The sequence below is a fragment of the Frieseomelitta varia genome, unplaced genomic scaffold (genome assembly GCF_011392965.1).
Source record: "Frieseomelitta varia isolate USP_RPSP 00005682 unplaced genomic scaffold, Fvar_1.2 scaffold_376, whole genome shotgun sequence".
NCBI classification, from domain to species: domain Eukaryota; kingdom Metazoa; phylum Arthropoda; class Insecta; order Hymenoptera; family Apidae; genus Frieseomelitta; species Frieseomelitta varia.
The window spans coordinates 314,544-332,576 of record NW_025110119.1 but is presented as its reverse complement, the minus strand read 5'-3'; the positions used below and the strand labels follow the sequence as shown (position 1 = coordinate 332,576).

General features: G+C 30.3%; 2 protein-coding genes across 22 annotated transcripts in view; one reads left to right on the top strand and one right to left on the bottom strand.

Annotated features, from left to right (window-relative positions):
• Window positions 1-137: 137 nt before the first annotated feature.
• LOC122531137 (DNA topoisomerase 2) lies at window positions 138-8,818 on the top strand. Of its 5 annotated transcripts, none has more exons than XM_043658763.1 (24): window positions 138-236; window positions 1,070-1,393; window positions 1,490-1,733; window positions 1,816-2,202; window positions 2,280-2,519; window positions 2,595-2,700; window positions 2,764-2,916; window positions 2,998-3,167; window positions 3,246-3,456; window positions 3,560-4,148; window positions 4,346-4,577; window positions 4,641-4,840; window positions 4,923-5,058; window positions 5,129-5,428; window positions 5,501-5,509; window positions 5,617-5,850; window positions 5,924-6,109; window positions 6,191-6,317; window positions 6,397-6,546; window positions 6,656-6,734; window positions 6,808-6,872; window positions 6,977-7,087; window positions 7,212-7,330; window positions 7,486-8,818. In XM_043658763.1, exons 2-24 carry the CDS (start codon window positions 1,095-1,097, stop codon window positions 7,633-7,635), a joined length of 4,497 nt encoding a protein of 1,498 aa, XP_043514698.1. In that variant the 5' UTR covers window positions 138-236; window positions 1,070-1,094; the 3' UTR covers window positions 7,636-8,818. The 5 variants fall into 5 exon arrangements, with proteins under 5 accessions (XP_043514698.1, XP_043514701.1, XP_043514699.1 ...); XM_043658764.1 differs by having other exon boundaries at window positions 175-230; window positions 1,064-1,393; XM_043658765.1 differs by lacking the exon at window positions 138-236 and adding an exon at window positions 503-826.
• A 479-nt stretch (window positions 8,819-9,297) lies between these two features.
• LOC122531138 (serine/threonine-protein kinase tousled-like 2) overlaps window positions 9,298-18,033 on the bottom strand; it is a 29,915-nt gene continuing 21,179 nt past the window's right edge. For 9 of the 17 annotated variants that reach the window (XM_043658768.1, XM_043658769.1, XM_043658771.1 and 6 more), the window contains 13 exons: window positions 16,718-16,808; window positions 16,361-16,623; window positions 15,974-16,207; window positions 14,726-14,818; window positions 14,055-14,516; window positions 13,733-13,936; window positions 13,551-13,642; window positions 13,226-13,373; window positions 13,036-13,147; window positions 12,810-12,948; window positions 12,583-12,694; window positions 12,385-12,492; window positions 9,298-12,282 (listed from right to left, as the gene is read on the bottom strand). In XM_043658768.1, the coding sequence (XP_043514703.1) occupies window positions 12,067-12,282; window positions 12,385-12,492; window positions 12,583-12,694; window positions 12,810-12,948; window positions 13,036-13,147; window positions 13,226-13,373; window positions 13,551-13,642; window positions 13,733-13,936; window positions 14,055-14,516; window positions 14,726-14,818; window positions 15,974-16,207; window positions 16,361-16,623; window positions 16,718-16,808 (2,274 nt within the window). In that variant the 3' untranslated portion in view covers window positions 9,298-12,066. Of the gene's footprint in view, window positions 12,283-12,384; window positions 12,493-12,582; window positions 12,695-12,809; window positions 12,949-13,035; window positions 13,148-13,225; window positions 13,374-13,550; window positions 13,643-13,732; window positions 13,937-14,054; window positions 14,517-14,725; window positions 14,819-15,973; window positions 16,208-16,360; window positions 16,624-16,717; window positions 16,809-16,930; window positions 17,003-17,080; window positions 17,179-17,278; window positions 17,545-17,692; window positions 17,799-18,033 lie in introns of those variants that run through there. The other 8 variants (XM_043658781.1, XM_043658780.1, XM_043658776.1 and 5 more) reach the window with 8 other exon arrangements.

Genomic DNA, 18,033 nt, shown 5'->3' with positions numbered 1-18,033 from the left:
ACGAAGAAAAGGATAAAACTTTTTTTTCGCGTAAGTTCGGTGATTCGCTTGCCTCGAGTGAACGACGAAAGTGACAAGGAAGACGGCACGTTTCGATAATCGGTCGAGTCCCGGTCGGTTTATCGACTGCGGTGGTTGGTCAACGCAGCCTGAAGAGAGCTCGACAGTGGTTTTTATACTTGTGTGGATTTCTGTTGCCGACGCGATTCCGCGTTTTTATTACAATTCTGTTGCAGGTAAGTCGTGGATACGAATCTCTAACGTAGCGTCGCGCACCGAATTTTTCTCAAATGTTGATCGTGGATAGGTGTGCATTGTTTTCGAAAAAAAAGGGTCGCATGTCAAGTTGACGTCGTTCATCGCGTTAGCCAATTACACAGAAAATGTTTTCCCGCCATATTAGTAAAACTCGGTACGAAGTTTTCGGTAAATATTTATCTACTTTTTGATCAGATATGGATTCGCGTTGTCGTATTCCTTCGGCGTACTCGCGTTCGTCTTTCCTTGCCGTTTGTTTCTGTGTTGTGTTTGCACCGATTCGATTCGGTCGCGTCTCGCGTCCTGGCCAAACGAATTGTAAATTGAGTTGTAAATCTTTACGTTATCAATCAAGCGAATCGAAATTTTGTTCGATTTTGCTATGTTGATATTCTGTTTTTATTTAATGTCGATAATATTGGTAATAGTGCGTTTTACTGTGTAATGTGGTTACATGATCTGTTTACAAATAAAGAGTGTACGTAGAGAATGTTACTGTCAATTGAAATTAAAGTTTTGTATGATAAGTAACTCACGCATGTATTTGTAAAACGAAACAAATAAAAATGTAGGTAACTATAGCTTGAATTTCAATTGTAATGAATTGTGATATTAGGTTGTAGAATTTTATGATCATAAAAAAGATTTCAAGATTTTTGTTTCACAATAAATCTACAATATACCTCAATGTTTATATCTTTTAAAATTGTGTTGTTTGATCATTTTCTTATTTACAATAATAATAACAATAACATGCATATAACGTTAAGTATTATGTACATTTGTTCAATGAAATTTTCACATATTGCAGTTACGTACAAAAACTTTATGCAAAAATGAGTGCAGCAGTAGAAAATGGAAGTAGTGATGCATCAAAGAAGAAAACTATCGAAGGCATATATCAAAAGAAGTCTCAATTAGAACATATTTTATTACGTCCTGATACCTATATTGGTTCTGTTGAACCAGTAACAGAAATAATGTGGGTTTATGACAAAGAGAAAGAAGCAATGGTACAAAGAGAAATAAAATATGTTCCCGGATTGTATAAAATATTTGATGAAATTTTAGTAAACGCGGCAGATAATAAACAGAGAGATCCTACTATGGATGCAATTAAAATTGAAATTGATCCGTAAGAATGACTTAATATTATTTGCTTAAAATATGTAAAACATCAAAACATAGTATATAATGATAATAATTAATGAATAATAAATTTTATTTGTAGAGAAAATAACGTTATATCTGTATGGAATAATGGCAAAGGCATTCCAGTGGTAATTCACAAAGAAGAAAATATGTATGTTCCTACAATGATATTTGGCCATTTGTTAACATCATCGAATTATGACGATGAAGAAGAGAAAGTAACAGGTGGTAGAAATGGCTATGGTGCCAAACTATGTAACATTTTTAGTCATCGTTTCACTGTGGAAACTGCATGCAAGGAATACAGGAAATGTTTAAAACAAGTAATTCATTATAAAAACATATTTGAAATAGATGTTTGTTGTTTTTATAAAATGTATGTAGGCAATGTGATTTCATTTGTAGACGTGGAGTAATAATATGGGAAGTGCCAGTGAGCCTAGAATTAAAGACTTTTCTGGAGAAGATTTTACAAAAGTCATATTTTCACCAGATTTATCGAAATTTAAGATGCAGTCGTTGGATGATGACATAGTTGCTCTTATGTCTAGAAGAGCTTATGATGTAGCAGCTTCTACTAGAGGTGTTAAAGTCTATCTTAATGGTACTAGGATTCCTATTAAGAATTTCAAGGACTATGTTGACTTCTACATTAGGGGTAAAGAAGATGAGTTTGGCAATCCTTTAAAAGTTGTATATGAGAATTGTGGACCTCGCTGGGAAGTAGCCGTTGCTTTATCTGACAAAGGCTTTCAGCAAATGTCTTTCGTAAATAGTATTGCAACAACAAAGGTAATAAATATAATAAAATAAAAATTTAACTTTTTTATATTTAATAAGAAGAATTGAACAAATTTTTTTGCAAACAGGGTGGCCGTCATGTGGACCATGTCACAGAATTAATAGTGAAACAATTAACAGAAACATTAAAAAAGAAAAATAAGGGTGGAGTAGCAATTAAATCATTCCAAATAAAAAATCATTTATGGATTTTTATTAATTGTCTTATCAATAATCCCACATTTGACTCACAAACTAAAGAAAATATGACATTGCAAGCTAAAAGTTTTGGATCAAAATGCTCTCTTAGTGAAAAATTTGTCACAGCTGTAATTATTAAACTAACTGTAACAGATGATAAGATACTTTTCTATATATGTAATTAAACTGTGATTTATATGTAGGTAACGAAAACTGGAATCGTGGAAGCAGTTTTAACGTGGGCGAAATTTAAAGCCGACAGTCAGTTACAAAAATTGGGGCCTAAGTCAAAGCAAAGAAAATTGCAAGGTAAATTGCATGTAAATATATTGTGTAAATGAGTTTAGTTATTTACACAATTTTGTATTTCAGGTATACCAAAATTAGAAGATGCTAATGATGCTGGGACTAATAAATCTTTGGAGTGTACACTTATATTAACTGAGGGAGATTCAGCTAAAACAATGGCTGTATCTGGACTTGCGGCGATAGGTAGAGATAAATATGGCATATTTCCTCTAAGAGGTAAATAATATGAATACAATAATGTAAATGAGACCTATTTGAATTGCATATAATGCTATTTATAAACATTTTCAACTTTAGGTAAAATTTTGAACGTAAGAGAAGCAACACATAAACAAATTTTAGAAAATGCAGAAATTAATAATTTAATAAAAATTCTTGGGCTTCAGTATAAAAAGAAATATGAAACTCGAGAAGATTTAAAAACGTTACGTTATGGAAAAATGATGATAATGACTGATCAAGATCAGGTTAATCTTTTTATAAATTTAATATTTCCATTTGCATATTTTAGTTACATCATAATTGTATCAAATATATTCATTTAGGATGGTTCCCATATCAAAGGCTTGTTAATTAATTTCATTCATCATAACTGGCCATCATTATTGAAATTAAATTTTATAGAGGAATTTATCACGCCTATTGTTAAAGCTACAAAAGGAAATCAAGTATTAAGTTTCTTTTCAATGCCAGAATTTGGAAAGTGGAAGTCAGAAACGGAAAATTTTCATACCTATAAAATCAAATACTACAAAGGTTTGTATTTTTAATATTTTATAAATTTCTCTTGTTTTCTTGTTTGAAATACGTAAATATATTTTGATATTCTTCATTCTTTATTAATATATTTTTTTTACAGGTTTGGGTACTTCCACTGCTAAGGAAGCAAAAGAATATTTTGAAAATATGACTAGACATAGAATACGATTTAGATATGATGGAGATCAAGATGATCAAAATATCATTATGGCTTTTAGTAAGAAATGTGTCGATCAACGTAAGGATTGGTTAATGAACCATATGGACGAAACAAAAAGAAGGAAGGAAATTGGTCTCGGAGAACGCTTTCTGTATGAAAAGGATACACGTACTGTGTCCTTCTCTGATTTTATTAATGTAGAATTAGTTCTATACAGTAACTATGATAATGTTCGATCTATACCTAATATGATCGATGGTTTTAAACCTGGACAAAGAAAAGTAGTATATACATGTTTGAAACGTAATGATAAGCGTGAAGTAAAAGTTGCACAATTAGCTGGTTCTGTAGCTGAACATTCTGCATATCACCATGGTGAAGTCTCTCTTATGTCAACTATCATTAATCTTGCACAAAATTTCGTTGGAAGTAATAATATAAATTTACTTCAACCGATTGGTCAATTTGGTACAAGACTTGCAGGAGGAAAAGATGCAGCAAGTCCTCGTTACATTTTCACAATGCTTAGGTATATAAATGTCCATGAAATTATATACAGAGAATGTCTGTTTTATCTGGGATACAATGGAATATCACACGAGATAGTATCAAATAAATATTATTATAAATGTTATTTGGTACATTTTCGTGAATATTTTATCGTATCTAAATAAAGCAAATATCTTCCAAAAATGGTTATCGTATAATACTCTCTGTTATCTACAGTCCATTAGCAAGATATATATTTCACAAACATGATGATGCTTTATTGAAACACGAATATGACGATAATCAAAAAATTGAACCTGTTTTTTATGTACCAACTATACCAATGGTATTAGTGAATGGTGCCGATGGCATTGGTACTGGATGGATGACAAAAATACCAAATTATAATCCTAGAGAAATAATTGAGAACTTACATAGAATGATGGATGGTGCTGATCCTAAACCAATGGTAATATTTTTCAAAAACTTCTGTTTAATATTCATTGTACATATATTTCGTTATATTTTCTAGATTCCATATTATAAAAATTTTAAAGGAGTCATAGAAAGTTGTGGAGATTATAGATATGTTATTAATGGAGAAATCTCAGTAATAGCACCAGATAAAGTTGAAATTACTGAACTCCCGATTGGAACTTGGACCCAAACATACAAAGAAACAGTATTAGAACCAATGTTACATGGAACTGATAAAACCCCATCTATTATTACGTAATTATAATTTTTAGTATCGAGATTGTAAGATAAATGACTAAAAGATATTTATTATTTATTTCCTTTTATGTTATTATAGGGACTACAAAGAATACAATACAGATACGGCAGTACATTTTATAATAATGTTAAATCGTGATAAATTGCTAGAATTGGAAAGAGATGGTCTTCATAAAGCATTTAAATTACAATCAACAATGACAATTACATCTATGGTAAGAGACAGATAATATATTTAGAATATTAAGAAAGTAATTTCTATAATAAGCAAATTTATTTGTACAGTGTGCTTTTGATGAAAATCAATGTCTACAAAAATATGATAGTGCTCTTCAAATTTTGAGAGGCTTTTATAAAGTGAGATTAGAAACGTATCACAAAAGAAAAGATTATTTAGAAGGTATTCTACAAGCAGAGGCATCAAAACTTTCAAATCAAGCACGATTTATTCTAGAAAAATGTGATGGTACTATAGTAATAGAAAATAAAAAGAGAAAAGATATGATTGCTGAATTAATTCGACGAGAATATGAATCTGATCCAGTTATAGCTTGGAAATTATCACAAAACAGAGAAGAAGTTTTAGTAAGTATTGCGTTTTTATATCAAAACGATATATTTGAAATTTATCAAAATTTAATTGTTATGCTACGTTAGGAAGCTCAAGTAAGTGATAAAAAGAAACTCGTGTAAACAAAAAACGATTTATTGTAATTATAATTTTTATTTTGCTATAAATATTTAACATGCAAGTTTCTATAATGTGTTAATAGGAAGAAGTAACAGAAAATGCTGACGAAGAATCGGTTGTATCATCTACAGCCATTGCAAAGGAAAACTTTGATTATTTATTAGGAATGTCATTATGGTGTTTAACAAAGGAAAAGAAAGACGAATTATTACGTCAAAAAGATGAAAAAGTAGCAGAATTGAAAAGATTACAAGCTCGTACACCTATTTCTTTATGGAAAGAAGATTTAGATAACTTGTTGAATGAATTGAATAGAGTAAGTAATTTTTTTTTATTTTTAACAAAAAACAAAACATTTAACTTTTACCATATATTATATTTTATCGTAGTTAGAAGAAAAAGAACGGAAAGAAGAACAGAAATCTAAACAATGTATTAAAAAACCACCATCAAAATATTATACTTCTGATGATATTCGTCGAATAGTACCAATAATTGATACTGAATTAAAAAGAAAGATTGAGAAAGCAGACATTGTATCTAAAGATAGAAAAGAGGGTATCAAAAAACAAAAGGTAAATATTATATATATATATTTTTTAAATGCTTCATATTTTTTGTGAAAATATAATGAGACATTTTATGTAATATGATAGATTAAAAAAGATCCAACAGAAGATAAGGATGAAATTGACATGTTGATCGAATCAAATGCCAAATCTTTAGAGGAAAGATCGGGTTGTGCTCCAGAAAAGTTGGAAAAGAAGGCTGGTGGCAAAAAAAGTATATATGCTCAAAGTTATAATAAAATGAAAAAATTTATGAAGTTAAGCAACAATAATCGTTTCATTATTTTCATTAGGATTGAAACAAACAACATTACAATTTAAACCAAAAGTGAAAAAGGAAAAAATTGACAAGAAGAAGGGTAAAGATTCTGATAGTAATGATGATATCGATTTTGGCAGTATTTCTCCTCCTCCAGCACCTCGTACATCCCGTAGAGCAGCAGGTATTAATTTCTCTTTAAACAGTAGTTTTATGTTTATACAAATTTGTATACGTGTGTTTTTCTTTAATATGCATATATAATTAATGTTTGTAAATTTTGTATTTGGTAGCTAAAAAGAATTACAACTTCAGTAGTGAAGGATCCTCTTCCAGTGACGAAGTACTCAGTATTTCTTCAGACACAGAACAGTGAGTATTTCATTTATAATTGTATAACATTACATAGCACGAACAATGTATTTTCATTAAATTTATTTTTTAGTAAAACAAAACCTACTACGGTTGTTAATAGCGATTCTGACGATATCCTTAAGATACATAAAAAACGTAAGTAAATGTATAAGATTTTAATTATATTTATATACTAGTTATATACTATTTATATACTATTTTCTTTAGACATTATAATTATATTGTTGTCCACATTACAGCTAGTTCGGAAGAGCTCTTTGATTCTTTAGTTAGTAGTGCAGAAAAACAATCAACAAAACCTGTTGCAGCATCTAGTGAGGAATCATCGTTGTTCTCACCTCCCACAAAAGGTAAAATTTTTAATATCTCATTAATTGCAAAATATTAAATAATTTGATATTCGTTGGTTTATAATTGTGATCACAGAATATTTCATACATTGTCATTAACTTATATTACGTCTTATTATTTTAGCTCCTGCTAAAAAGAAAACAGAAAATGGTGGAAAAGGAATGAAAAGGCAATTAAAGAAAAAAATTGTTTCCTCCGATTCGGACTCAGAGGAAGTTATGTTTTTAAATAAACAATCTCCTGTAAGTATATAATTCATATATAACAATTTTCAATCAAAATTTAATATATGACAAAAAAGTAAGTAAGATATGATGTTTATATTAATTAATAATTAATACTGTGTTAATTTTTTTTAATTTATTTGCAATTGCATGAAACTTATTTAATTATATAGGTAAAGAAAAAAAAGAAGAAGTCCGAGTCAGAGGAAGATAGTAGCCTTAGTGTAGTAGATAGTTCTCCATTACCACCTCGAAAAACTGCAGGTCGTGCCCGTAAACCTATTTCATATGCTGTGCAATCGGATGATGATGATTCTAATTGATCAATTTTATACAATATTTTAAAGGTATAAGCAAATAAATGACACGTGTTCCAGGAAATTTTAATTATAAATACACGATCTTAAGTTGAATATCAGAATCCAAATTGTTAGTAACGAATTTTGTGATCACATTTAATATAAATTTTAACAAATTCTGTCTTGATTTTTATCAAGACATTAGTAATTTTATATGATACTGTACATATATACTAAAATATATGAATTAGAATATTTTAAGAAAATAAAATTTTACAGTCAGAATTAAATATGTATAGTACGTAATGCGATAACATAAATTGAGTCATGAATGACTATACATTTGAGTCATCTAAATATTTAAACAATATTAAATTCCAAAATATCTATATTTCTGTAAGTTAATTTTTTGAAAAAGAAATTTAAACAATATTGTTTTGTAAAAAAAATAACATATTTTTGCACATCAATTTATACAATGTTTTCAAACTATTGGAAATGGAACAATGTGTGATTTGTTGCAAAAACTCAATATCAAGTTCAAATTAAAAGAAACTTTTGTTATTGTAATAATAATGTATATATATATAGAATGAAAAGTTCATTTCATCTTCATAAAATACTTATTCAAGCATTTTAAACATATTAAACTAATATGTCACATAACTTCTATTAATAGTATTGATATTGAATAAAGAATATAATTGATGTTCTGCGTATACTTAATAACTACAGATGTAGAGATTTACAAATATATGACTGTAATGAAACTTTTGTATTTATAATATGAATAGAATATTAATTTAAATATTAAGACTCGTTATATTAATTAATTTAAACTTGTCTTATTTATTTTTTCTTTTTGTATATTGAATTAATTTTTGAACAAAGTACATTCTTTACAGATATCTATCTGTCACATATCATTAATAAATAATGTACTTACCATAATATATGGAGGTAATTGTATTAATTAGCACATTCGTACAATTGATTACCCATTCTGTGAATAAAATTTTAATAAAAATGAATAATCCAATCAAATAATACATAAAGAAAGAATATTAAATTTCCTGTTCAATATATAACATTGAATATGTTAAACTTCATGTTTAAACAACTTACATATGCAAGTGTGATTTATGTAACTAGTTGTATATCAAAATCTTTAATAAATCCTATTTGGTGATGGGGTTTCTTATTGTAATGCTACAGAAAATTTATATATACATATTTTCAGTTTAGAAAATAATAGTATAGTGTGTTATACTTTACAAAAATTTACAGATTTTTTGATTTTTCAATTTTGTAACAAATTTTGCAATAGATTATTTTATATCCTTGAAACTATTAATTAATGAAAAAAAAGGAATTGATTTGATTCTTCAAAACTCAATAAATACCACGTAAGCCCTTGAAACTAGAATGATTAAAATCTTCCAGTAAATCATTTGGTATATATGTGTGTACAGTTTTTGAAATTTATAAGATCTACTCAATAATGTAACGTTATAATTTTGTACTATCATTGAAATTAAGTACAAGTAAAAAGTTAGGTTTTTTGTTCGTCAAATTCAATGAAAATAATGCTCTGTATGTTTCTATCCAATTTTCTATCCAACATTCATCTATTGAAAGAAAAAATTTTATGTGCACACATACGTATTATAGGAGAAATACAAACTGTTATATGTGATTCATATTTAATTAATAAGTTTACTAACTTTAAATTATACACAAATACGTAAATTTATTGCTATAACGTTTCATACACCATCCTCGACGCAATTCCTGTTGTTTGTGAGGAAGATCGTGACTATGCTGACACGCAAGGGCGATAAAAAAAAAAACTTTGTTTGTTAAAGAATTATTTGAATTCCTCTTCTTTTAAAATGCATAATAATACTCCAAACTCTGACATGCATAGTTATAAAAGCATGTAGAGCTGGAAATATTATTATGTAATGCTTTTTTTCTTTTCAAGTTGACCCGTAATTTTAAAGAATATTATCTGATCAGGCAATATTTGGATATTTGTGCAATGAATTTTCTATGAAAAAAATCTTATTCCTTGAATAAAAATTTGTTTTCGATATATGCATTTAATAGTTTTATTAACGATGCATTTTTAAGGAGTCTTCACTATATACAAATGCAAAATTGCTTCTATCGCAAAACATATATAAACACTGCTTGGTGCAGATTCGTTTCCTTTTTTATCATTACAAATAATCCCAAATGAGATTTCATAGAATAAATGCTCATTAAATGATCTTTTTTCGTTCTTTCATCAGTTTACTATCTCATTAAATGAGTTAATCTTTTTGTGGTAGAAAAACGATATCCTTTTTTTTTAAAAGAAGTGTTTTTCGTAAATTTTACTGGCCAAAGTATATGCTATTTTTTTTTTCTTTTTGTCCAAGAACAGTATGCATCAATTGTCACTTTAAACTACAATAAATACAAGAGAATATTACAAAACTAATCACAATTAATTTAACTATTATGTTCAAGCAAAATTTCTAAACTAGGGAATTTTTGCTCGATTATAATTTTTCAATTATATGAAAATGATAATTATAAATATGTATATCTAAAAATTGTAACTTCTTACATTTTGACAATTATGCATACCTCTCCTCGGAAAAAAATTAAATGAATTTATTCATTTTCTGACTAGTTTGTCTTAGAACTTAGTTTACAAAAAGCACTTCCTCGTAGAGGAATTTTAAAAGTATACGCTTTCCTGTTTAATAAATTTGAAAAACCGCAAGAGAAATAGGAGAGGGAAGCAGGAACGGTTGGCTTTTAGAATAGAAGCGATGGATCTAGTAGTAGACTCTGTTCAGACTTGTAATGTATTCTCCTCTGACCATTCTTTGCCAATCACGTAGGTATTGAAACCATCAATACCGTGCCCACATTGTACCAACAACTTACAACATTTTAACAACTTTCTAGTACTCCCAAAAGCTGCAGGTTGTCGACAGACGCGACTATAATACAAAGCAAGGGCACTTGATAAAATAACTTAATCTTCTATTTCATAATTATCTATATATAACGTACATATATAAAACAAATTATGAATAAAGAAATAGCAACCAGGTCGGTACAACATTATGAATCTTACTTTAAAAATTTTTAATGCCTGATTATACGAATTGTTATATATCACGAAAATGTAAGATCAGAATTATCGCGCCGAAGTCCACTCTAAAAAAAAGAGAAAAAAAGAGAAATGGATCACTCTATTAGAAAATTATGGATTAAAAATGTACATGTGCATGGAGCATATAAACCGTGGACTACGATTCTGTATGTTCTTTTTTTATTTGGGAGCATCGCGATTCTTTTACTTTCTTTGCACTCGAACCTTAGACCAATCAATCCGATGTAGATAAAGCCCACTCATTTCAGAATAGGAACAACCAACCAAATCTCCTCGTGTGTGTATGTTAATCGTTATTAGTCATGATATAAGTAATAATGTTAATATTTGAATAAAGTAACATGATGTGCAGTCAAATATTCATGGAATACTTGGCTGCACGGAGGTCATGCGAGGATCCACCACAGTTGTCTTTCCACTGTCAATGCTGTCCTGTTTCTTTACACCATATATATATATTATATCGGATTTATTAGTATATATATATATATAGTATAAATATATACACGCACACTAGTTTTAACAATCTTTCGTCACACTCATTCATCCATACGTAACTTCAGAAGAGAGGAACGTCTCCGTAAAAGCAAAGTCCCTCTACGCTTCGCCGCGCTTTGCCTCGGATATTTTATCTTCCGTTGCTCTCTTTATTTTCACCGAGTAATTTTCACTTGCAACGATCTCCATCGCTATATTTCCTTTGTTTCTTTTTCTTCTTAATTTGAACTTCACTTTAATTCACAATGACTTATCACATGTTTATCTGTCTCTCTCATTTCTTTTTTAAACACTATTATCAAGTCAGCCCACTGTTTGATACAAGGAACGATAATACAATTGAATATTTACGAACACAACATTTTTTTGTCATGCTGAATAATGTAGCTTGTATTGTAGAAAGACGCAAGCTTCTGGACTTGCGACGACCAGTCTCGCATCTCTCTTGCAATGTCCTATGTAGTCGGCCTGTAAGTATAGTTGTAAAGGTGTGGTGGAAGTGGTAGTGATGGCGGTAGTGGAGTGGTAGTGGTAGTGGTAGTGGTAGTGGTAGTGGTAGTGGTAGTGGTAGTGGTAGTGGTAGTGGTAGTGGTAGTGGTAGTGGTAGTGGTAGTGGTAGTGGTAGTGGTAATCGTGGCGTTGGTGATGGTGATATTATCCGGTTTTTAGTATTTACAATTCGTTATAGCAATCGCTATGTTCCTAAGATGAGATGGTGTGCAATTCAATGTTCAAGATTTGGCATGTATTAGTATATTGAAGATTTTGTCTTTAGTTCTTTTCCACTACGAACTGCTTGACGCGTTCATACCACTAAACATGCCAATACTAAATGAGGTTTGTTGCTGCTGTTGAATCTGTTGTTGTTGTTGCTGCTGCTGCTGATTATTCGCTTGACGGCCATGTTTTGGCACTGGAGGTTGTAGATATTCGTGTCTAGCTAATGTCAACACATCTATACGTTCTTCTTTCCTATATGCTAGGCAACTTCTTATGAAACTCTGTAAAAATAAAAACATTCACGAATAGATTTAAAATGTTATTCTCATACTGTCAATCAATTAAATTTTTTCAATTCACGTGAATTGACAATAAAATTTTACCTTCGCTTCGTTGCTAACAGTTGGTTTATTTGCAAATTGAACTTCAGTAGCTTTTAAAATTGTATTCTCTTCTAAAATTGTGGCTTGAGATTGATTGTGTCCAAAAGGCTGAAAATATAATTTTTGGAATATAAATTTTATTAAGTTAATAATGTATAAAGATCAAAACAATCGATATTATTATTTTAACAGTCATACCTTTTTACCATATAGACATTGATAAAATATAACTCCTACACTCCAAACATCAACTTTTGATGATATTTTTGGAGGATTTTTACCAATAACAAAACACTCTGGTGGAAGATACCTACATAAAATATAATAAAATAAGTACAATACGTCATCACTGACTTTAATACAGAAAGATATAGAAATGTTTTCAGTGGCCATAAAGCATATTTTTAAAATCAGAGTGTACATACCAATAGGTACCAGCTCCTTGAGATGTTAAATCCATTCCATGATCTGGATTATAGTTTTCTTCATCCATTACTTTACTTAATCCAAAATCTGTAATTTTTATTTCTCCACAAACATTACCTTCAGTTAATAATATATTACCTATAAAATTACAACATTAATAGCATATAATTTAAAATTTTGGATATTCTCATATTACATAATAAAAAATAGAAAATAAAAATTTACCTGGCTTTAAATCATAATGTATGACTGGGGGTTTTATTTCATTGAGGTACTTTAATGCAGATACAACTTGCATAACAATAGATCTTGCTTCTCTTTCAGGTATAGTCTTATGCTGAAAATATTTAATAAAATATTTGATTATAACAATACATAATAAGTGTTATTTGAAAAATACGCTATTAATACACACCTGCTTAAGATAAAAATCTAAATCATGGCCATCACAATATTCCAAGACAGTACAAAAAGAATTGGCGTCAATTTCAAACACATCATACAATTTCACAACACGAGGATGATCAAGAGCTTTATGTATATTGTATTCTCGTAACGCATGCCTGCATAAAGAATAAAAAAAATATATTCTTATATTAAAAGAGTTAATATCATATATGTATAATTAACATTAATACTATTTTAGATATTTATTTTGTTACAAAACTGTAATTATTTTTATTTTATTGATTAATACTAATTAACTCCAAAATAAAAAGCTTAATTACGGAAGTACTTACTTAATATAATTAGCTTTTTTATCCTCTTTCCAGTCTTTATTCAGTTGATGCACTTTACAAGCGACATATCGTTGCTCTTTTAAGTCAAATGCCTATAAAAAATGAATTGCTTAACAAATAATTAATTAATTGTTTACTACTACAACAAACTTATTTTAAATTTAATAAATTCATTTCTATACCTTATGCACTTCACTGAAACCACCTTTTCCTAACAACATTAGTAAAAGGTAACGTTCGTTCAATACAGGATGAGAATTGAATCTCGATTGGTCCTCGTTGTGAATACGTTTCAGTTCTCTAATGTGCAAGTTTCGTTCTCTTTCAAGTTTTTCCATTTCTAGTTGCAGATCAGCATCTTCTTTTTTCAACGCACTTTGTCTTAACTAGGAAAAGAACATACATGAATTTATGTCAAAACAACGTGCACAAATCAACAAAACAAATCTTAACAAAGATCTTAAAAACAAATCTTAACAATTATCAATTTGAAAAGACCAATACCTTGAGTATTTCATCAGCTTCATAATACTCTTGCCACGTATAAGACCCAGGTACTGCATCTGGCTTTAAGAATGTAGCTTCCGTGCCATTGTGCAAAGAAGGTTGAGGCTGACTACGTTTTCTACCAGTTTCACTGTTTGATGGCCTCTTTTTGAGTAATAGCTTTTTTTGTTTATCGATCTCTTCTCGTTCAGTTGCGATTTCTTCTTGTCGTCGTGCTAATTCTTGAAATGCATAACCATCCGTCCAATTTTCTTGAAATGTTGCACCCACCCTTTGAGTTACAAATTGGCCCAACCTCAGTCTATTTTGCATACATTTTTGCCTAGCCTCCTTTTTTTCTATGTTTGATTTTTCTTTTAATAACTTCTTTACAACATCTATACACTTATTTATATGAGATTTGTGCTGTTCAATTAGTTTTTGTTGATTAGCCATTTGATGCCTAAGTTCATCAGTTGTCTGAAAAATAAAATATAAATAATCATATTCTTAATTATATAAAAATTGTAAATACAAAAAGATCTTATTGTTGAACTGACGACATTAAAAATATCTTAAAATATCCTCACACATATAAATTTTTTGAAAGAGAAAACTTAAATATTTTTTCTAATTCTATTACTAATAATTTAATACTCATAAGACATTCAAACATTTATTTTACTTACTCTATTTAATTCATCAATTTTGTTATTACGTAATTCTAAATCTGAAGAGGCTTGAGTTTCAAATTCTTGTATCCTCTGGCAAGTAAGTTCTGTCTGAAATGTAAATGACACACTTTATGATAAATAGAAACAAATTACTGTAACATCTGATACATTTGTCAACATAGTTCTTAAATACCTTGTTACATCCAAATGGATGTAATATGCAGATTAAGTTTTAGTGCAACATTTTGAAAATTTCTTCTAGAAAATTAATCAAGTTTTAATCCTTGATAGATATTTGTGATAAAGTTAGTTCTACACATTATTTAATTTAATTGGCTAGCCCTCTTGCTATTAAAAGTAAAATTGCAGAGCAAAATCTAAACATATAGATAGAACAGAACTACCACACAGGCAGCAAGGAAAACACCAAAAATGTATGCATGATTCAAGGTATGCATGTGAGTATAAAAAATTGTAGGACACTGTATACTTCATACATATTTTTTTTCTATAATAATTATTTTGTAGTACACAAAATAAATTTTTTTCAATTTTATCACTTTTGAGATATGATAAAACTATAGCCAAATACTAAGTCAAGAATGGCAAACATGCACACCTATTTTTATTTTGGAAATTGAAATAAATGGAAATAAATAATGTTAACAACTCGAAAGCAAAAATAAGATTTATCAAATAAGGAGTGACATTACAAGGTAGCCTGCACTCCTATGATAACAAATGGATACAGTGCTACAGTCCAGTCAGAAATTAGCTGCAAATTTACTGCAAACATCTGACAAGAAATGCCCATTGTAAAACTAATTTCAAGAAATTAAACTATATAAAAATATATAAAATATACTTTTTTACATATTATGTAATAAGAGACAATAAGAAAGACATAAAATGTGAAATAAAATGAGTAAATAATACTTATAAATAAAATATTTTTTTAATGAGAAGATATTACAAAGAACTGACATTTATTTTTTGGAAAATGAGTAAATTAATTTTGAAAATTTCTTTCCTCTAGATAGAAAATTTATCAAAGACATTTTACTAAATAAATAAATTTATTATATAAACACGTAAGATTAAATGTTCAATTTAAAGTGTCTAATGTAACTCTTTTATCATTTACGAAAAAGTTTGAGGAATTTGAATATAAGATTATAACTTGTAGATTATGCTACTTCAAGGTTAAATTTTTATGGGTCGTTTCTTATAAAATGCTTGCAGGAATTACCAATTTTTGCTTACATTTGGGGTGTTAGTCTTCGCTTGCCTGACCTGGCTTGTCCTACTGAGGTTGGTAGGCCTTACCTGCACCTGCTTGCTGACCATTGAGCCTGCAGGTTGCGTTGAGGCTGGTGGAGGAGGAGGTGGAGGTTGAGGATGAGGTCTTGGCGGCTGCATCAGTGAAGAAAATTCTGCCACTGAAGAATTGGGTGTTGTTACTTGCGGTGAAAGGAGTTGTTGAGGCGATGGTGGATACTGTTGAAAAATAATTACACAAAATATCAGAAAGGACGTGAGGGAAAAATTACAGACATCATGATTATATTGTGGAAGAAAAATTATACGTTAGATATGATATAAGTAGTCTATATGTATATATGTATATATATGTATACATTTTATATTTACCATAGGATATCCTTGTTGAGGTGAAGGACTTTTAGCACCCCCATGCCGAATGGGGCTATTACCCAAATGATGCTTTGAAAAATACTCATTTATTTTTTTATTTTCAAGAGCAGCAACAGATCTAGACCCTTTACTTCCTATAGGTCCCCCAGTAACTCCTCCACCTCCATCATCAGCTTTACGTTTTCTTTTCCTTTCCGAAGGAGTTCTTGGTACCTTTTCTGGAGTGTTTGGATCTACCTCCTTATCACTATGTGATGAGCCTAATTGTGACAAGATAATCACATGGTTTAGCAATTCTTAGTCTATTTATTAAACTTCATCTTTTGTCATTAAAGTAAAAATATACTAACTTACCAGTGCTCATGTTCGAGTCTTGACTATGAACTGACTGACCAGAGTTTACAGTTGATTGAGGTGCCATCTGAATTTGTGACCCAGCAGACATCTGAAATGAAAAAAAAACATTTCAGTAAAATAATAATTGAAATATATTCATTTGCAAATATTTCAATAAAATAAAAAGATAATCATTATGACAGTAAATAAGAACAACACATTAAACTATACCATACAGAGTAAAAGCAATTGTGTCGTATAATTATTTGATATCATAAAATTTAACATAAGCCTCCTAGAAGAAACAACATGGAGAAAAATATCGCAACGCGAATCAAAGATTCGTTACTTTTGGTAGAGGTTACACTTTGAAAATCATACCGGCGTATAATAGGCCAGCTAATAAAAATCGCGTGTTATTAAAATACGATTCATTATGTAAAAAGAAATTTAGGATAGAGGAAGACCAAGTGAGAGAAACAAAAAAAAAAAAAGAAAAACAAAGGACGTGCAAGGGAGAACGAGGTATGCTCAATGGCAAAATGAAAAGAGAAAGAATGAGAATGAAAAAGACAGTACAGGAGAGAAAGAGAGAGAAGTGACACCTTCCAGGATAGCCTATGGTGGAGCCCCATAGTCGTACTTGCTGTTTGAGCTAATAGACAGTATGTCAACCATAGGCACGGTTTCGCGCACAATTTGTATGTAAATGTCAATGGTACAGTGTGAACAAAATGTGCAATATATGTTTAGAGCTAGAGGAATCACGACAAAATGGAGGACCCTAACAGAGGGGAACGACGGAAGGGCAGGGAGTTACGGAGCTATAGAAGAGGTAAGAGGGAAGGCGACGGAAAATGGAGAGGGGGTGGAAGTAGAGAAACAGAGAGAATGGGAGATACAGAAGGGGGGTAAGAGGTAAGAACTCGATGGCAGAGGAGTGGTTAGATTGGGAACCACGGACGCGCTCCGCAAGGGGGCAGTTTTACTCACTGTTTCACATCTGAACTCTGGTCAGGTCGGATAGTTAACTGGCTATCCTATCGTACATACTTTTCTACATACACACCAAATGCAGCCGCTAGGCAAACCGCCTTCAATGAACAACAACAATAACCGCGACGACACGCTACGTCATCCGATTTGTGACGTCGATTCCCCGATAAATTACGCACTCTTATTATTATCATCGGCGGCGTGTCAGCCACGTTTACTCCGCGCGCGGTTAAGAACCCGGATTAATGGTAAGTTCTCATGGACGCGGTCACGCGTTTGCGCGTTTGCCAGGCGGAACGCACACGTTCGAATTCCACGCTCTGTCACTGACGTGCACA